The sequence below is a fragment of the Aspergillus homomorphus genome (assembly GCF_003184865.1).
Source record: "Aspergillus homomorphus CBS 101889 unplaced genomic scaffold BO97scaffold_43, whole genome shotgun sequence".
Lineage (NCBI taxonomy): Eukaryota > Fungi > Ascomycota > Eurotiomycetes > Eurotiales > Aspergillaceae > Aspergillus > Aspergillus homomorphus.
This window is the reverse complement of record NW_020291929.1, coordinates 53013-70981: the sequence shown is the minus strand read 5'-3', so window position 1 is coordinate 70981 and position 17969 is coordinate 53013. Positions and strand designations below refer to the sequence as shown.

Here is a 17969-nt window from a genome sequence, read left to right as displayed (position 1 = left end):
GACCTGAACCTTCAATACATGATTGTTTCGACCCACTAATCATAACTATTGGAATTGACGACACTGTAATCATGCACGCGAGCATCACGCTTCCTAGAGATTCTCTTGTTTTATACTCTCCGCTTTCATTCATATTGTATCCTACGTCTGAAAATTCAAGCCCAGTTATTCTGGGCAAACAATGACACCTTGCCGGGTTGTGATTCGAACGGGTGCAGTAGAATGACGCCGAGAAGAAGATGCAGCTCAAAGCCATATGTATGAACGATAACAGAGCGCTCTGATAAAGAACAAAACAAACACGAGGAAGGTCTTCGCCCCTCCCCATGAGACGAGTAGAGTGTACAGAAATCTCGTATTACGTGGGGTGCAAAAAACGGACTCGGATGCTCTATTTTGCATTCAGTTAATCTTCAATGGGAGAGTCCAGTGGAGGGCTCGGGTCATTCTTCTCCACGAATCATATACTAACCATCACACTGCTGATTCGAAAGGAAGTGGGTAGCGGTGCGAACAACTTCCGTCGGAACGATGAGTACTGAGACCCATAGTGTGATCGGCTCGTCATCAAGAATGTTTGGTCTCGTCGTTTATAAGGAGAGTCTATGAGTTATACTGTTTATCATATATACAAACGGGACATGGAAGGAGCAACCACCGCTTGGGAGGTAAAAGTACAATGGCAATAGTATGGGTCCTCCGTCTGAGAGCCGGTCTCAGTAGTGGTTCGGGTTGGCCTCTCCTGGAACACACGCGAAGCCCCTGTGTCAACGACTCCACCCCACATGAGTGGGTGGAGAGCAGCATCTTTGTCACCATCCGGGGGATGACACGCAGCGCTGATTGCAGCGCTGCAGTGCGCGGCGATCGGCATGGGAGACTTGAACCGGCGCGCGCCCAGGATGAGCAGCGTGGACAATGCCATCCCTAAGAGAATTAGAGTCAACAGGATAGCCATGGGGGAAAATCCACATCCGTCGGGCGAGTCATTCGGATCGAATTTGCCAAATACACTGTACACGTTCCAGTCGACCGAGTAGAAGCTTTCCGAGAGCAGCCAATGCATGGCCGCAGACATAATGAATAACGGTACACTGTATCGCGCCGGTAAAGTGAGGTAGTAGGTAGACCGTTGACTGCCCTTTGGCCAGGAAACGCGGAGAGGCTTTCGCTGGGTTGCGTAATCGTTGTACTCGGCCGTGACCAGCATGCACGATAACAAGTTTTTGCTGAGGAAATACAAAATCGAAAAAAATAGCTGCGGTGAATTGGTCAGGAGCACCAGGGCCAGAATATTGCTGGTGCCGAAATTCAGACCCGTTTCGAAACTGGGGCTGCCAAATCCCAGTGACCACTGATCAGCCAGAGACCATTGACTGAGACTGACTAGGGCATGATACCACCAACTGGGCAGGCCGATACAGATGGAGTATCTGAGGAGGACATCATGTTAGTGCGTGAGGTGATAGGGTTTGAATGGATAAAACCGACAGCAGAATAGCCCATATCCAACGTTTCCAACTCGCTGCCTGGAACCAGCGTTTTCGGCCGGACAGCTTTCTTGGAGAATGCCCGTGCAGCCCAGGGCGGAGCGTGTGTCCATCTTCCAGACGGATGTCGGCCAAGTCATCCAACTGTATCGATCGAGTTCTCCGTCGAAGAAGTCCCACGCGATCGGGTAATGGCTCCCATTGATAGGGACCCTGTGTCATATCTGCCCGCGACATGAGGCAACGGCCCTGGGTGTTTGTATCGGGCTGGCTCAAGAACGACGCTACGGCGTCGCCCACTCGCAGCAATATCCCCGGACGGTCTGTCCGAGCCGCTACGAACATACATATGGCCTTGATGATGTTGCATACGATGACGGCGAGTGCGATCGATGGACTGAAAAGTAGTTCACACCGCTGGCTTGCGCGCTTGGCCATACAGTGGGAGATCGGAATATCTTTTGCTAGATCCAGGTCCATGTATCCCCAGTCCACAGTGAGGTTCCAGGTCATGCCCTGTGCAGTCCAGTCGTTATTTGCGATCGCATCCTTGGCGATGTCAGTCCCGTCCCCGCTGGTATAGTCGTAAATCGAGGTGTAGCCATCCATCAGTGCGCTGAGGCTACTTTCGTTGTTGAAGTATCGCCTCTCAGCCACGAAGATCAAGGTACTCAGCTGAGTGTTGTACTGAACATCATAGTTATTGAGACATTCTTCGTTGGTCATATTCATGAAAGTGCCATTGAATATTTCGGTCAGGACTATCTCGGGCGTGCTACCCACTGCCGTGTAGAACTGATTAGGATAGTTCGCCTGGACCAGAGGCTCTGTCGGGCTCAAATCATTCGGAATCAAAAGCATGCCGTAGTTGTAGGTGACAATCGACGCATAAACCACTGAATTGTATCTGCGAGGACAGGAGTCAGTACAAAACTGCCTTTTATGGAGACATGGTTTTCACCAACAGCATATGGATTGGCGTCGAGCTGAGGAGGAGCAGTATCCACAGGATCTTTCGCTTAGTGTTCATAATGCGAAAGTTGCGCCAGCTCACGACTCCAATGTCCAGCCAACGACGCTGCTTGTGCGCCTGATCGACATCCTCCCTGGTAGGGGCGCAGACGCACTGCATGGCATGACTGCTGGCCGTCAACAGGGCGGTTGAGAAGATATTAATCACAATATGGATGCCTGTCGCCCAATGACTCGTTCGATTGCAGTGCCCATGATACAGCTGAAACCGGGAGAAGCTGCGCGCATGAGATGGTCTCGAATAAGCGATCCCCACTGCGACGAGGGTGAAGATGACATTGGCACCTGCGATTCCCATGGCGATGTAAGCGCAGAACAAAGCACCCTGCATCCATTCTTGGCCCGGTGGACGCCGCGCACGAGTATATCTGCGGGATCTTGCCCGGGTCCGCCATGTTGCACGACTCCTAGCGAATAAAATGAAGGGCCTTAAGATTGAGTATCCGGCCAGCGGTGGCCAATTCCAGGGTTGGGCGTCTTCCAGGCCGGTGGTCGTTACAGTCGGACCCTTTGGTCTTCCCCACAGCGCCCCCAACCTCATGGTAAGCAGGTCATTGGGGGTCAACGAGCTTAACACAACTAAGGTGTGCGCGAATACATTGCTTTGCTCGGTAAGATCGGGGGTCCGAAGTGGTTTAGAAGCGAGTTTTGAACGATTTGCGCAGGCCCGCCTCCTTACGCACTCTTTGCCCCCGACCTCGATTAGCGCCCTTCTAAGAAAAAAATAGCAGTGATGGCTGTGGTCCCGTGATTGGCAGAGCCCTGGGAGAGCGCTCCACTGGCAATTCTATTCTGGGATGAGCCTATCCGGCCACAGTTGCCAAGATCGGGTCTTAGGAACGTGCACGGTGCTCAGTGCTGCGCATTTAATTCCCCTTGCCCTCGTTCTTTTCACCGGACTCTTGGCGTTTTGTCGATCAGTTAGTCAGCCCCCTAAGGCTGCGAGTTACCGCCGCTCCCATCTTGTCCTGTCGAGTCATTATCAACCATAGATTTACAACTGGGCCAAAAATTTCTGATAAGCCAGGTATTCGTAGATGAATCCTCCGTGGGTAGATCCAAAGGAGACGGCACTGTGAGGCGTCCACGGTTAGTTGTACTACCAAGGCTCAGGGCTATCGATGTTTCTTTCCATTTTCTGACTTGAGAATTGCACTTAACCATTTGGAGTAATGGCGCAGCCGCGGGCCCGCGGGCCCACCTTCTCCACTGGGAACTGTAGTTTTTAGCCACAGAAACATCACAGCGAACAGCTGAAGGGTATAAATCATTTGGCAACTCGGATGAGCTCTTTTGTCCCTGCTGCCGATTAGTGTGTATATTGCTCTTTTGCTTGGCATGTGTGTTGAACAACTTGTGCACCAATGCCTGTTCGGGGGCAGTCAGGGGGAAGGAGACGATGCGGTAAGATTGATGAGAAGCTGGCAGGGCGATAAGGGCGATGCATGCAATGCGAGATGGTTAGCATCACGGTGAGATACAAGGGGTAACAATACACAGACCTGCTAGAGTATTTGGTGGAGAGAGGTGCGTTAATCTCGGGTCAAAATCCATCAAGTTGGCTACTTATCACGCCATTCCCGTGATTGTGAGGTTATCCTCAGACGAGCCAGGGAATGCCTTTGTTTTCCCCGTTCCATCTTTTCTCTCTCCTTCAGAGAAAGTACACATCCCTAAGAGATCATGTATAGTATTTACTAAACTCCACCTGACCTCATCTTTGCGGCAAGCACACCATTGGAAAGTTCATTAGACAATCGCTCTCGGCCGACAATACATTCGTTCACCGTATTCGAACAAGGATAAGCATACTCACGCGGATTCTGGTCCAAATGTGCTGAATGCTAGTGGCCCATCCAGGTACGTATCTTCTCTTTAGTCGCGCTCATTACTACGCTTGAAATGACGTGCTGGCTAGAGTACTGCGTGCCATGTGAGCATTGTCTTGCTTTACTCCAGAATGATGGTGTCCAATATATATATATTTGAGGGGAGCTGAAATGGGAAGAGAAGGTTCTCTTCTACTTATCAACGCAACAATATTTCTTCAACTGTCTTACCATGTATCTACTCAAATGGAACAGGCTGACCACTTTCGAGTCAATTGATTATGTCACTACAACACAAAAGAGGCTTCATCGTCCTTTGATATCGAGCAACACGAGTCCCGGCATCCCGTCGACACTAAACCGGTCAAGTCGCTGGGCGCAGGGGTATAAATAATACATTGATAGTGGGAGTTATCGCTAACGTTACCCTCAGTCGGTTCTCGCACTCGGCGCGTTTGGCACTACCCTGACAACGCTGTCGTTGAGTCTGATGGAATGGCGTGGAGTCACCACGACCAATGTCTATGTAGCCAACTTCTTTATCGCGGTCTTTGGGCTAGTGGTGACCGCTAAGTGGGAATTCTCCATCGGGAACGGGTTCGCATATACGGTGTTCAGTGCATTCGGTAAGTACCACGAATGTTCTGTTGGACGAAATGTTGGACAGGATACCGATGACCTGAAGGTCTCTTCTATGCAGGCTACGGAGCCATCCTAACCCCAGCCTTCGGGATCGAAAAAGCATATGGGAGTGATATTGTCCAATACAGCAACGCGCTTGGATTCTTCATGATCATGTGGGCGGCCTCCGTCTTCACTTTTTTCGTTGCGTCCCTTCCTAGCAATCTCGCCTACATCGCTGTGTTCTTTTTGGCTGACCTGGGCTTCTTGACTGTAGCAACAAGCCATTCCGCAGAAGTCGACAGACACAATACAGCTTCGATTGTGCTAAAGAGAACAGGAGGAGTACGCTGCTTTGTTGTAGATTGATTGGGTGGTATATTGTTTTACATCTGCTGCTCCAAGAGTCGATTGTTGGTCGCCCTTTGGGGGACACATCGCGCTACCTTGGCAAGATATAGAAGAGTCAGAAGAAGTATTAGTCTGGAAAAGGATGTTGAGGGATAATTCCTGTATAAGTTGTACTGCCCAAGTTACAATGACTAGCTTGGGAAGATTAGCATAGATATGAGCACTTTACAGCGTGTTTGCCTCAGGCCTACAGGCAGCAGTGCGCGAGTGACCGGCGGCTGCTTATCGCTTATCGCTTATCGTTTATCGTTTATCACCGACCGGGTGTTGTTCTTTCTTCTTCCCTATTCTCCTCCTGTCAACACCACCACAATTCCACCAACTCAGCCACAGTGGGTCAGAATGGGGAATATTCGCATTGACTCTCTACCACCAGATCGTCTCCTTGCTTCGAAAGGTGAGCACCTTGTGCTGTTCCCTTTTGATGGAATGTCCCCTGACAGCATTACCCCAGACTGTCGCCTGTGCACCAAGCGGCGCATTCGATGCGACCGCATCCTCCCTCACTGCCACAAATGCACCTCGCGCAAGCTCTCTTGTCCCGGTTTCGATGCATTTCAGCTAAAATGGACCCTTGTGGCTACACAGAAAACGGGAATGACGAGGCTACCACTAAGCACCTCAGAGAACGCTCCCAATGGCGTGGTGGAAGCGCCGACCGAGGCCGCGGTCGCAGCAGCCCCCAGGCCCTCCATCGTAGACCGACTGCAAGAGCTGCAGCCCAAATCGCATATCGACTCCGATTCGCACGAGCATGTCTGGCGCACACCATGTCCGACAACGGACTACAATCTCATACAGCAATACTCGTCAACTTCCTTTTGCGACAAGCTGCTGCACTACTCCCACTCTACGGTGATTCCCCGCCTGACGTGGTTGGATAGTGTGGATACTCCATGGAGAAAAGCCATTCTTCCGCTGACTTCCCGCTCGGTCTCTCTCCGATTGTCCCTGCTCAGTCTAGCCGCCGCTCATCTGTCAGTCACATCTGCTCCAGGCAGTGCACAGGCAATCGTCGCGCAAAGGGCCTACCCCGCTCTCAGAAATGGCACCCTTCGAACCCTTAACCACGCAATCAGCCGTGCATTCAGCCAACGCCACCATAGTCATCAGAGCGCTGCTGACCAATACTGTGACCTTGGTAGGCACCAGTGGCCAATCTGAGAATGATGACCCAATTGAATGGACGGGTTAAGCTCGTTTTACATCAGATGCCCGTAAGCTCGCTTGTAGATGCAGTTATCCTCATGCTAAGTTCTTCAGGCGCCTATAATGTGTCAGGCTCTTCTTTGCTGATACATGATGCAACAACGGTAGAGATGTATTTCGATGTAGAATCGAACTTTAGATACTCAGCCATTACCGAACGTGAGAAAGAGATGCACCGGAAAATAGACAGTGCATACAACCTTGGCTATGACGCTGTGAGGAATGCGGCCGTTGCTGACACCGAATCCTTGTTGGATCGGGTTACGCTCGACCTGGGTCAATCACATCACCAAACGGGTGGGCAAATCTTCCAATTGACCAGCGCATCAGCAATGCCCGCAAGACTTATACCGACGTGCAGTTCACTGTTCTAGTGTTCAAATCTGCTGCTAGCCGCATCGTCGCGCACTATCGATAACGCAAAATCGCTTCCCGCGAACCTCCAGCGAATATGGAACAGCTCGACGTCAGCTCCGTGGGGAGGCAATCCCACCATGAATATCAACATTGAGATGAATTACTGGCCCGCTGGGCCCACAAACTTGATTGAGACCGAAGAACCTTTGTTTGATTTGATGAGTGTTGCCGATACTCGTGGGCGGTCGTTAGCCGAACGCATGTATGGCTGTTCCGGCACAGTCTTCCATAATAATCTTGATCTTTGGGGAGATCCAGCGCCGTCGGACAACTACACTGCATCGACTATGTGGCCAATGGGAGCTGCTTGGCTGGCATGTCACATGATGGACCACTATCGCTTCACTGGCGACACAGCATTCCTCCGAGATGTCGCTTATCCGTTCTTAGTCAACGTCGCCACATTCTATGAATGCTACGCCTGCAACTACGAAGGGTACAGGGTAACTGGTCCATCCTTGTCGCCAGAAAAGAACTTCTACGTCCCCGCAGGCGAGACCGTTGCCGGCACGTCCCAGAGCGTGGATATAGCCCCCGCCATGGACAACCAGCTCATGACAAAGGTGTTTCGCAGCGTCATCGAATCGGCTTAGATCTTGGGCATCAATGACACCGCTGCTCAAAGCGCCACGAGATCCTATCTCTGATCCAGCCCCCACCAATCGATTCGTTAGGACAGATTCTGGAATGGCGCAAGGAATATAAGGTAAAGGCCATCGGCTAGAAGCATCTTTCTCCCTTGTGGGCTCTCTTTCCCGGTCGGCAATGCAGTCCGCTGTTGAACAAAACCCTCGGGACCGCGGCGGAAGTGCTTCTGGACCGACGGGTCGCTCACGGGTCCGGTTCAACAGGTTGGTCTCGGACCTGGCTGATCAATCAGTATGCCCGGGTCTTCCGCGGCGACGATGCATGGGAGCAATTAATTAAGTAGTTTGCGGTATATCCCACGCCATTCAACCTCTATAACACAAATCAAGGTCCGGTTGGTCCGTCCTAGTTCCAGATTGTTCCGTTCTTTTGATGTACGGCCAAGGTGCACTTGTACCAGGCTGCCACTCTAGCTCAAATCGGTACTCCCCCAGCCCTAGGCTCGGACTCGTTCCACCCGTTCCTGAAATTGGTGGTGTTTGTAAGCTAGCTTTGAGCAACTGAAGTGTTAGAAAATACTTGAATCTTCCAGATAGATAACCTCCCCACCCTAGTCAAATTATATGGAAGCCCCTCAATTTGCTCTTCCGATCAATCTGCACCGTCGCTGAGGCCTCGAGCGCCAGCAGGCTACTGGGCTGGGCCCAAAGGACTGGGAAGTCAATGCCAGTGCTAGTGCAAAGACCTCCACGCTGTCCAATGCTCTTGGCGCTCACATTACTCTGGTGACCGGCCGCCCTTCCAGGAGGGGGATATGATACTCCCGCTCGAGAAACCGTTCTCGCCACCTAGACCATTGTGATCACTATGCCCATCACCTCTTGGGGCATAGCTACGGCTATCTCTGTTCCCGACGGTGTGGACGCAGTCAGCGTGAACGGAGAGCCAGCTGCAATACTTCTGCCCGCAGGAGTCTCCGGCTCCTCAACAAGTAGCACAGGATATACCATTGAGACCTTCCACCTCTACCTCTATTGTCGACGACAGCAGGTTCCGTGGCTTCTAGGACTAACGCCTTTGAGTCCGCCGTTCACTGGTAAAGCGTTCGTGAGCCGCTTGCCCATGTCTAACACTCTGGGGACGATTGGAGCTCTCGTGGTTGCTCTCCCGCTCTAAATACAGCGCCTGTCTCTAGAATGAAACTGTTACACCCACTACAGCTGAAGTACCGTCGATTTGAGCATTCGTTTGTCCGGCCTGATCAAAACTATCCTGTACCGTCCCTCTCTCAGAATGAGATCTATCAGAGCTTGCTGCTCCTTGAACCAAGCGCTTCGTCTTTCGCGAATCTATAATAATACTCCAGACTCTGAGGATTGAGCAAGGTACCAGACGGTTTGATAATCTTTCCAGAGACAATCTGCTTGACAGGGAGTTCTACCTTCTTCCCATTGACGGTGGTCTATGATTGCATTGTCAGTATCTACCTCCATGTCATGTCACGGACGAGGAGCACTAACCGGGATCTCCGGGGTTGGAAAAACGAATGCCGGGACATGTCGAGGACTGAGCTTTCGACGAATCACGGTCTTGATTCTCTGAACCAGCTCTTCCGTGAACCCAAATCCGGGTTTCATGAGAAGGAACAAGATCACTCTTTCATCGCTATCCGAGGGTCGCCGCTGACCAACGCAGATGGAATCGACTACCTCTTTTGCAAACTCCTCCTCGATGACTTGGTAGATTTCCGATGACCCAAACCTGACACCAGATGGATTCAAGACACCGTCCGCGCGACCGTGAAAGACCAGCTGTTTTGTCACAGGATGAATGGAAACGAAATCGCCGTGTGTCCAGACTCCTATCGCTGTGTCAGTGGTTTGGGGTAAGGAATCGATGCAGCTGGGGTGGGCCTACCCTCGAAGCGGTTGAAATACGCGTTCTGATATTTTTCTGCGGCGTCTGCTCCCCAGAATCCGACGGGAACATTGGGGAACGCAGCGGTAGCTACCAAATCTCCAGATTCACCGTGAGAGACGGGTTTTCCTTTCACTCTCTCTCCTTCGATGGTAGAGTCATAAACCTCGACGGGAATGCCAAGGCTCATCCCTGCACACCCACCAGCGTACACAGGGAGCAGTGGGTTGGACAGCCCAAAGCAACCTGCAATGTCCGTGCCACCGGAAATATTATTGAGTCGCACATGCGGAGGGAAGCCTGCGTCGTAGAACCACTCAAACAGGTTTTCGGGAAGTACCATTCCGGTGCTCGTGACAATCTTCAGTGACGATAAATCGGCAATCTGTCGGGGCTGGATGTGGGCTCTCTGCAATTCCAGCATGTACCGCGGGGAGATTCCAAAGTGCGTAACCCTGTGTACATTTAGTAAGCTTGTTTCGGAGTCTGGATATTGTTTGCTCACCGTTCCTGTTCGACCAATTTGATCAATGACACAACTTCAGGAAGGAAGGGACTCCCATCGTAGAGGATTGCCCGGGCTCCGAACAGTAGAGTGCTGATGGCCGACATGTACATGATCCAGCCAGTCGTGGTATACTGCAAGCCCACACTATCCGCGTCAATTTCGTGGTGCAAGATAGTCTCTTTGTAGGCATTGAGGAGGGCTCCACCGACGGAATGCATGATGCATTTGGGCTGGCCGGTCGTCCCGGACGAGTAGACGATGAGGAAGGGATCTCGGAAGTCAACTTGCTCAAAGATCAGAGTTTCTCCGACCGCAAGGGCCTCCCACACTGCCAGTGATAATGTTCGCGGGACATGAGCCACATCTGCCGGTCGTTTGACAAACCTAGGCTGGGATACGATGCCCTTGAACTCGGAAATATCTTCCATCCCGGCCACGATTTCCTGCATCTTCGGGCGTAGGTCAATCGACTTCCCATTATAGAACGCTTGATCGTCCATGAACAGCCAGCGAGGCTTGATCTGGCGCAGGCGATCGAGAATGCCTTTGACGCCCATATCGGTGGAGCTGGAGGAGAACATTCCGCCCAAGGCGGTCGTGGCCAGAAACACGAGCAACGTGTCTATGCTGTTGCTGGCACAGACCGCGACCCTGTCGCCTTTTACCACACCATGCGCTTTCATTGCTTGAGTCAAACGACCGGTCCGTTGTCGTAACTCTCCCCAGGTGAGATGCCTTGCCTCCTTATGACCCCCCTCGCGGACTTCGGTGACGGCGACCTTGTCATCTTCTTTCCCGATCGTGCCTGCCGTGTTATCCTGCCACGAAAAGAGCATGTTCTCTGCGTAATTGAGTCGGATACCCTCGAACCAGCGCGGCATAGTATCGATACGAGCGCTTTCGTCGACGACGGAGGTATAGGAGCCTTCGTGAAGGATGTGAAAGTATCGCCAGCAGAAGTCCCAAAACTTCGCCCGCTTGGTGACGGATTTCTCGTAGAGGTGGTGGAAGGTCTGTTCAGATTAATTGATGGAGGCCATTGAGCTGCGAACCCGACCTACTGGCATTGATTCCCCCAGCTCGTGCTCCCAGGCGCAGCGGAATTGTCCCATGCTGGTCGAGTCTGGATCCGGGTGCTCCCAGAGCTTGCGAGGGATTGAGTGGGAGGACATGATGGGAAAGGGTCGAGGTGCAAGAATGGTGATGGGTTCACCAGGTCAATCAAGGTCGAGACGTGGATAATGTTTGACGATGGAGGGAAAGAGAGAAGAGAAGGTCGAAGAAGCAACTTACCTTCAATCCCTCCCCCTTGCATGTGTTCTACGCGGCTTTCCGCCTTTCCGCCTTTTTTTCTCCCCGCAATTTCCCCCGCATGCACAATGAGGGGGATTTTCCGTCAGTCCGGTTTTTGCCGAGGTTACTTGCGGGATGTAGAGAGAGAGTATATCGAGCTTGAGACCAGGATAGATAAGGACTTATCAACGTACGGCCATGTAACAGAGTAATATACGTAATTGTAGGAATCTCGAAGTCTCTGTAACGAGACTCCAATCTCTTCTCAAGATAACTCCTGCGCGACATCAACAGCTCAGCAAGGTCCGAAAGTCCTGACATCCCAGCAGTGCCCTGTGTAGCACATTCCATCTGGCTGGAAGGGGATACGACTCGAGCCAAGGAGCCACCATCCTCGTGAAATGGATTTACACGCCGAAGTTATTTCGCTTTTTTCTTATCCCCAATCATCAAGTCGCACATGATTTCTGCGAGTGATGAAAATGTCAGGAGAAGAACCCTTTCTTCTCTCATAAAGAACAAGATTCTCCTGGTACAGCAGAATCGGACGTAGAGGATTTCTGGAGTATGGCTCTGCCCCCTAACCTATGATGATTTGCTTGAGCATGGCTGATCTGGCGTAGCTTTGCGAGTACGATACGCTTCTGTGTTACTGTTACATGCATTGGGGATAGGAAAGATTCATTGATTTATTCGGAATCCTTTTCCAAGTAACGGGCTTTCGGTCACACTCGTTCGCGCCACCCTGCGTAAGATGATATATGCCACCACAGTCTGGGCGTACCATCTCTACACAAGATGCTGACTGTGTTGGTGATGATGAAATGCAGTATAATCAATAGCATTCATACACCAAGTGCATAGTGAGAAATAAATATGTTCCATGGCATATGGGATTCGCGATTCGCAAACCATCAGCTGAGCTGAATATGTCAATCTTGCTTAACGCATATGGTTACAATAAATGTAAGCCCTGTGACCTAACGTCAGATGCGGCGTTGAGTGACCTTTCCTCGCGACTTGACGCCTTATCCCTTCCACCAATATCTGGCTTTGTCCACGCTGCCGGTGGCCTTGAAGATCATCTAATCTTGTCGATCACAACGGACTGATTTAAACGAGTGCTAGGACCAAAGATCAGGGTTTCTTTGGTTCTACACCGCTTATTGCCGCACAAATAACTTAACTTCCTCGTCTTGTTCTCACCGTGCGGCCACTTGTTTGGCTTTCCTGGACAAGGATCGTATGCATCAGTTAATAGCTCTCTGAACGGCCTTGCCGCTTACCGCCAGCATCTGGGTGATAATACCCTTTCTATAAAATGGACTAACTGGCGCGGGATGAGAATGGGGGCAACTACTGTTAACACCAGATATATCGTCCTCTTCCAGCAGTTATAGCTACGAGATGTCATCGCCAGAGTCATCTATAGTGTGGCCACTGTCTTGCATATGGACGAAAGGGAAATTGATCACAAAGTGCCACACAGTAGCTTGGGTCTGGATAGCGTCATGGCATCCAACCCGAGAACAGAGCTGCGCAAGGCCCTCAGACTGCAGGTTCCTTAAACATTGTCTTGGTATCACCCGACTGTTGACCGTATGGCTTCGTGGTGCTGGGAACAACTAAAAACTCCGTAGAGGCAGTCTGCTGTTCAACTATCACCACTTTCCTTAACATGTCGCACTTTCAATCGAAGCTCAAATTTCTATGTGTCCTCTTCCTCCTTCGCGTCATCCATGTACTGAGGCGCATAATGACTGACAAGCATCACCCCAATACAACCTAAATCTTCGTCGACGATCCTTGCAGTATGCTGGAAGGGGCTGCCATGATCTGGCCTTGCTCGTGCTAGCCTTGCGGCATAAGACGTCAACCAACAAATTGGCCAATAGGACCTTGCTTAGGATTTCTCCTTTCCTTCGTTACGCTTTCTTTCAAACTTTCCAGTCTCAAAGATGGCCCTTCAGCTTGGAGAGCTTTTAGCAGTGGCAGTTTGACAGCATGGAACAGTATGAGGAACCTTTAATTGTCCGGGCCGATCTCATACTCCAGCCGGAGGATAACATCAAAATTCTAGATTAAAGCACGAGCGGTTTGAATCAAGAAAACGCAAGGTGCCCTAGAGCCGCGTGAAATAGCTTATCAGAATCCCATGTGCGAGTCTAATTTCTAGAGATTGGTCGTAAATTATCATGACGCAGTGCCCTTTTGGCCAACCTTAGTCCTCGGGGAGCAAGCTTCCCAATAACTGCATCTTCCATTAACAAATAACCAATTACAGAGCAAGTAGTGTGCGCAAATGCAAGAGAGCTTCATGATTCTCGATGCGCCCGGCCTTTAATAGCTCCGATCAATCCAATCACCCCATGTGGAACCCAGCACCGTGGTCTTAGTCACAGCCGCCGAGATTGAGCTCTCGTATTTTCTGCTCGAAGTGCTTGATCCAGCACCCGAATTATTGTACTCGTAGTACAGTGGGGTCGCGCCCTCGGCCATCGTGGTCCATCCCTTGGGGTTGATGATGTTCGACAAGACCGAGTTCTGATAGATGACCCGGGCCAGCACTCTCCAAGGACGACCCAAGTACACAGACTGGGTCAAGGAGACATCTGAGGCGGCCTGAATGTTGCAGTTGTCGAATGCATACCAGCCGTCATCAGTGGAGGTTTCGCGCGAGGATGCGGTGATGGCTCCCGAGCCATTCGAGACAATGTCACATTCGCCGAACCAGGCGGAGGCATCTCCAAAGATATAGTCGACAGCACCTGTTCACAAATTCAGTCGCTGAAAATAGTTATTGTCGCCCCGGGGATCTCTATGTACGTACCCTCAATGTAACAGTTGGAGTAGTATTGAGTGCCAGCTTTCACGTAAAGAGTGTCTTGATATCCCGTAAACTTGCAGCCGTAGAATCCAAGCTGATCCGCATTTGCGACAAGTCTAAGAATCGCACGGTGGAGATAAGTCATTCGTCACATAGGTGGGAGATCTCGAGAATACGTACGCCACAGCTTGAGCACCTTTGCCGTAACCATTGGCCACATTGATATTGTACATCTTGAAGTTGTCGGACACCACGTTCACGGTAGCACTCTTGTCCAAGGACCCAGCCTCGGGCGAAGAGATAGTGTGGGTAATGGTCACAACATTGTTCTTGTATGAGCCAGTGTCACTGGTTTGTCCGTACAGTGTCAAAGCTCCGCCATACTTGATGGTAAGCTGCTCGGAGTAAGTCCCACTGGCGACAAAAATGCACGCATCGGTAGTGGACGAGCCCAAGGCTGTGAGGGCAGCTCCGATGGTCGAGTATGTCTGACCAGAGCCGACGCTCAAACAGCCCGAAGGCGCGCTGGTGCGACTCGTGCGCTTCTCCAGGTTTATCGCTGGCGCTGAAAAGACCGGGGCAGTCAACCCGATCAGGGTGACGAGAGTAGATTTGAAATGCATGGCAGAATATGCAAGGAGGATTGAGTTTATCCGAGAAAGTGCTGATCCTTGGACTGTTGATCATTGACCAAGCGGTAATGAACGGAACGAGATATATAGGGTTCGCCTTAGGAGTGAAATAACGTCATGCAATGTCGGAGCTACAGCTGCATCTTTCTGATTTATTTTCCACCTCTAATTGTGGTATGCCCTTGCGAGCTATCATTCTGACTGGCTCGAGCTGAGGCTTGGTCCGAACGAGTTTGGAATAGACAGTGCGGAGAGTCCGGAGGAACTCAGCCCGGACTGACTTGATGCTCCACATTTCCATGAATAGGATCAGCTTCCCCGGTGAATTGACGAGCCGCTCTGCCCAGACACCGGCAGTTTTACTCTGCAAACCAGGAATGTCCCTGACAATTACCGACGGTTTCAATTTAGCCTGTGTGGCAGCGGGAAGCTGAAACACTGGACTCACTGCCAATACCTGCCAAGTTCTCCTCAGGGTCCTGGCTAAAGTAACCGGCTTGCCACATAAGTGTTCTGAGCCAGAATAAAGCATCAGATAGTTTACCTCTTCAGGAACACCCTTCCGACCCCCCGTTATCCAATTTATCCGCAAGCGAACCATCACAATGCCCGCACGTATCCCGGACCTGTGGAGGAAAGGGGTGCAGCATTACTCCAGTTTCTCCGTCCAGTCAGGCCCACTGATGTTTTACATTAACATGTCAAGCGTTCGGCTCTAATGGGAATGTCCCGCAACGAGGCGCTGAAACAGCGGGTGAGGTTGCTACCGTCCGTGGTCAAAATAGTACGCCGTTTATGGCTAACTGAGCAGCGAACATGTCTATCTCGGCTCGAGTATATATGTCCGGTCCGAAGACAAGAAGATCAATTTATTCTCTTTGACCCTCTACTTGTTTGAATCTGTTCTATTCAACAGACAGAAACAACATGACGCTACACTGGAGTTTCTTGCTGCTGACCAGCATCGGCCTGATTAGGGCTGCCCCTTCCCCCGTGCAACACAGTCCGGATCTTGCTCTACGCCCTCGCGCGGTCTGCACGCCAACTGCAGGCGGTAGCTCGTCTACTGACGATGTCCCTGCCATTACCAAAGCGATTGCCAGCTGTGGCAATGGCGGCACTATCGTCATTCCTGCAGGCACCACCTACTACTTGAACAGTGTGCTGGACTTCACCGGCTGCACGGGATGTGACTTCCAGGTCGAGGGATTGCTGAAGTTTTCGAGCGACACCGATTACTGGGAAGGCCGCACTGCCATGATCAGTATCTCTAAGATCAACGGACTGAAGCTACGATCGCTGACCGGCTCGGGGGTGATAGACGGCAATGGCCAGAATGCGTATGTCAATCCACCTCGTCAACATTCACTGATCCTTCTTTGACTCTATCCGGTATCAAGATGGGACCTCTTCGCCTCAGACACGAGCTATGCTCGACCTACTCTTCTCTATATCACAGGCGGCAGCAACCTCGAATTCTCCAACTTCCGCCAGAAAAACCCTCCCAACGTCTTCAATTCAGTCAAGGGCGGTGCCACCAACGTCGTCTTCTCCAAGCTTCGCATGGATGCAAACTCCAAGTCCGACAACCCACCCAAGAACACCGACGGGTTTGACATCGGCGAGAGTACTTATGTCACCATCTCCGACACGACCGTCAAGAACGACGACGACTGCGTGGCTTTCAAGCCCAGCTCAAACTATGTCACCGTCGACACGATCACCTGCACGGGCTCCCACGGTATTTCCGTTGGCTCTTTGGGCAAGTCCAGCAGCGATACAGTGAAGAATATTTATGTCACCGGTGCGACCATGATCGATTCCACCAAGGCCGCTGGGATCAAGACCTACCCCAGCGGTGGCAGCCATGGAGTTTCCACGGTTTCGAATGTGACCTTCAATGACTTCATCGTCGAGAACTGCGACTACGCCTTCCAGATCCAAAGTTGTTACGGCGAGGATTCTTCATACTGCAAGACCTATCCCGGCAACGCCAAACTGACCGGTATCAAGGTCCAGGGTTTCAGTGGCACCACTAGCTCCAAGTATGACCCAACCGTGGCCAACTTGAATTGCGGACCAGGTGGAACTTGCGATGTGGCCATCAGTGACTGGAGTGTCAAGGCTGCCTCTGGCAAGTCGCAGGTGCTGTGTGCCAATACTCCTTCGAAGTTGGGTGTGACTTGTACTTCTGGTGCTTCTGGCTAAGGCATTTGCCTCGAGCTTATCGAGCCCTTGTCTGTTGTAGTTTCGTTGTTATTAGGTGTTCCCTCGGTTCTACGTGCTCGCACTATATGTATATCTCTGTCCAATCTCAAATAGTCATTGTTATGAACTTTCATTCATGCAACATTTCCTATATTGTGGTTCAATACCTAGGCACTGCCTCCTTCGGGATCTCTAACAAATCCCCCACCGGCTTCCCCTCCAACCACGCATCCATCGCCTCATACAGCTTGAAAAAGGGTTTATTGTTCATCGTCGGGAGATCGTTCAGAATCGGATGGCCCAGACGCGCCTGCGCGACGGCGAGGTACTGATACCCCGGGGGATACTTCTTCAGCTCTTCGCGGTGGAACTGCGGCACCGTCCGTCCGTCGACCGGCACCACGCGATCCTTCTCATAGAACAGCTTGATATGCACAACCTTCCATTCGTTGGCCTCCTTGAGACAGAAGTTGATGAACCGACAGTCGCACTCGACGTCGAAGTCCACTCCGTCCCAGCCGAAGCGCTGCGTGATGGTGGCTTTCATCTTCCCCACGGCACGCTGAGTGGTCGGGTTGAGGTCGACCAGAGTGCCGTTCTCGCGGTGCATGATGAAATCTCCATTGGCGCGGCCCTGGATAGATGTATCTATGAAGTCGTCAATTGGAAGGCCACCGCTCCATGCTATTTGATTGTCAGTACTTGCCTATAGCAGCGTTAATTCGTGCAGACTTACTGGTGAAGACAAATGCGCCCTGCTTAGCGAAAAGGTGGCGATAATGCTTCTACTCTGAGGCGTCGCGGTATACAGGCCATCCTTTGCAGAGTTCTGAGACACAATAGCGATCATTCATCTCCGACTGGCTGCCGTTGATGTGACTGTAGATGGTCGGCTGGGTTTCTTCTTCGGTGATGTTGTAGGCCATGGTGCTGGTGAGTATCCCGTCTAGCAACTCGGATTGAGATGACTCGTGTGTTCTTCATTCG

General features: G+C 51.3%; 9 protein-coding genes across 9 annotated transcripts; 5 read left to right on the top strand and 4 right to left on the bottom strand.

Moving 5' to 3' along the window:
* Positions 1–145: 145 nt before the first annotated feature.
* On the bottom strand, positions 146–3162 carry BO97DRAFT_397376 (uncharacterized protein). The gene is made up of 4 exons (XM_025694134.1): positions 2456–3162; positions 1492–2397; positions 473–1433; positions 146–391 (listed from the first exon to the last, which is right to left on the bottom strand). Exons 1-3 carry the CDS (start codon positions 3061–3063, stop codon positions 623–625), a joined length of 2325 nt encoding a protein of 774 aa, XP_025547979.1. The 5' UTR covers positions 3064–3162; the 3' UTR covers positions 146–391; positions 473–622.
* A 1507-nt stretch (positions 3163–4669) lies between these two features.
* Positions 4670–5474, top strand: BO97DRAFT_459727 (uncharacterized protein; the record flags this gene model as incomplete). Its single annotated transcript, XM_025699297.1, has 3 exons — positions 4670–4735; positions 4785–4977; positions 5037–5474. Coding segments are annotated over 3 exons (564 nt in total), but the record flags the coding sequence as incomplete, so codon positions are not given.
* A 211-nt stretch (positions 5475–5685) lies between these two features.
* On the top strand, positions 5686–6840 carry BO97DRAFT_192700 (Zn(II)2Cys6 transcription factor domain-containing protein). Its single transcript, XM_025690479.1, has 3 exons — positions 5686–5780; positions 5838–6600; positions 6647–6840. The coding sequence occupies exons 1-2, from the start codon at positions 5726–5728 to the stop codon at positions 6545–6547; spliced, it is 765 nt and encodes a 254-aa protein (XP_025547977.1). The 5' UTR covers positions 5686–5725; the 3' UTR covers positions 6548–6600; positions 6647–6840.
* Positions 6579–7688, top strand: BO97DRAFT_192716 (uncharacterized protein). Its single transcript, XM_025690480.1, has 3 exons — positions 6579–6600; positions 6701–6889; positions 6967–7688. Exons 2-3 carry the CDS (start codon positions 6815–6817, stop codon positions 7600–7602), a joined length of 711 nt encoding a protein of 236 aa, XP_025547976.1. The 5' UTR covers positions 6579–6600; positions 6701–6814; the 3' UTR covers positions 7603–7688.
* Positions 7689–8464: 776 nt separating this feature from the next.
* Positions 8465–8773, top strand: BO97DRAFT_417295 (uncharacterized protein; the record flags this gene model as incomplete). The annotated part of the gene is made up of 1 exon (XM_025696473.1): positions 8465–8773. One exon carries the CDS (start codon positions 8465–8467, stop codon positions 8771–8773), a length of 309 nt encoding a protein of 102 aa, XP_025547975.1.
* Positions 8774–8849: 76 nt separating this feature from the next.
* Positions 8850–11194, bottom strand: BO97DRAFT_480345 (acetoacetyl-CoA synthase; the record flags this gene model as incomplete). The annotated part of the gene is made up of 5 exons (XM_025700746.1): positions 8850–9059; positions 9118–9458; positions 9515–9969; positions 10020–11035; positions 11084–11194. The coding sequence occupies 5 exons, from the start codon at positions 11192–11194 to the stop codon at positions 8901–8903; spliced, it is 2082 nt and encodes a 693-aa protein (XP_025547974.1). The 3' UTR covers positions 8850–8900.
* A 2461-nt stretch (positions 11195–13655) lies between these two features.
* On the bottom strand, positions 13656–14765 carry pmeA (putative pectin methylesterase; the record flags this gene model as incomplete). Its single annotated transcript, XM_025692037.1, has 3 exons — positions 13656–14083; positions 14146–14258; positions 14323–14765. The coding sequence occupies 3 exons, from the start codon at positions 14763–14765 to the stop codon at positions 13656–13658; spliced, it is 984 nt and encodes a 327-aa protein (XP_025547973.1).
* A 936-nt stretch (positions 14766–15701) lies between these two features.
* Positions 15702–16982, top strand: BO97DRAFT_459722 (putative extracellular exo-polygalacturonase; the record flags this gene model as incomplete). The annotated part of the gene is made up of 2 exons (XM_025699296.1): positions 15702–16114; positions 16175–16982. 2 exons carry the CDS (start codon positions 15702–15704, stop codon positions 16980–16982), a joined length of 1221 nt encoding a protein of 406 aa, XP_025547972.1.
* A 160-nt stretch (positions 16983–17142) lies between these two features.
* Positions 17143–17908, bottom strand: BO97DRAFT_459721 (catabolic 3-dehydroquinase; the record flags this gene model as incomplete). The annotated part of the gene is made up of 3 exons (XM_025699295.1): positions 17143–17666; positions 17719–17737; positions 17792–17908. The coding sequence occupies 3 exons, from the start codon at positions 17906–17908 to the stop codon at positions 17143–17145; spliced, it is 660 nt and encodes a 219-aa protein (XP_025547971.1).
* Positions 17909–17969: the final 61 nt, after the last annotated feature.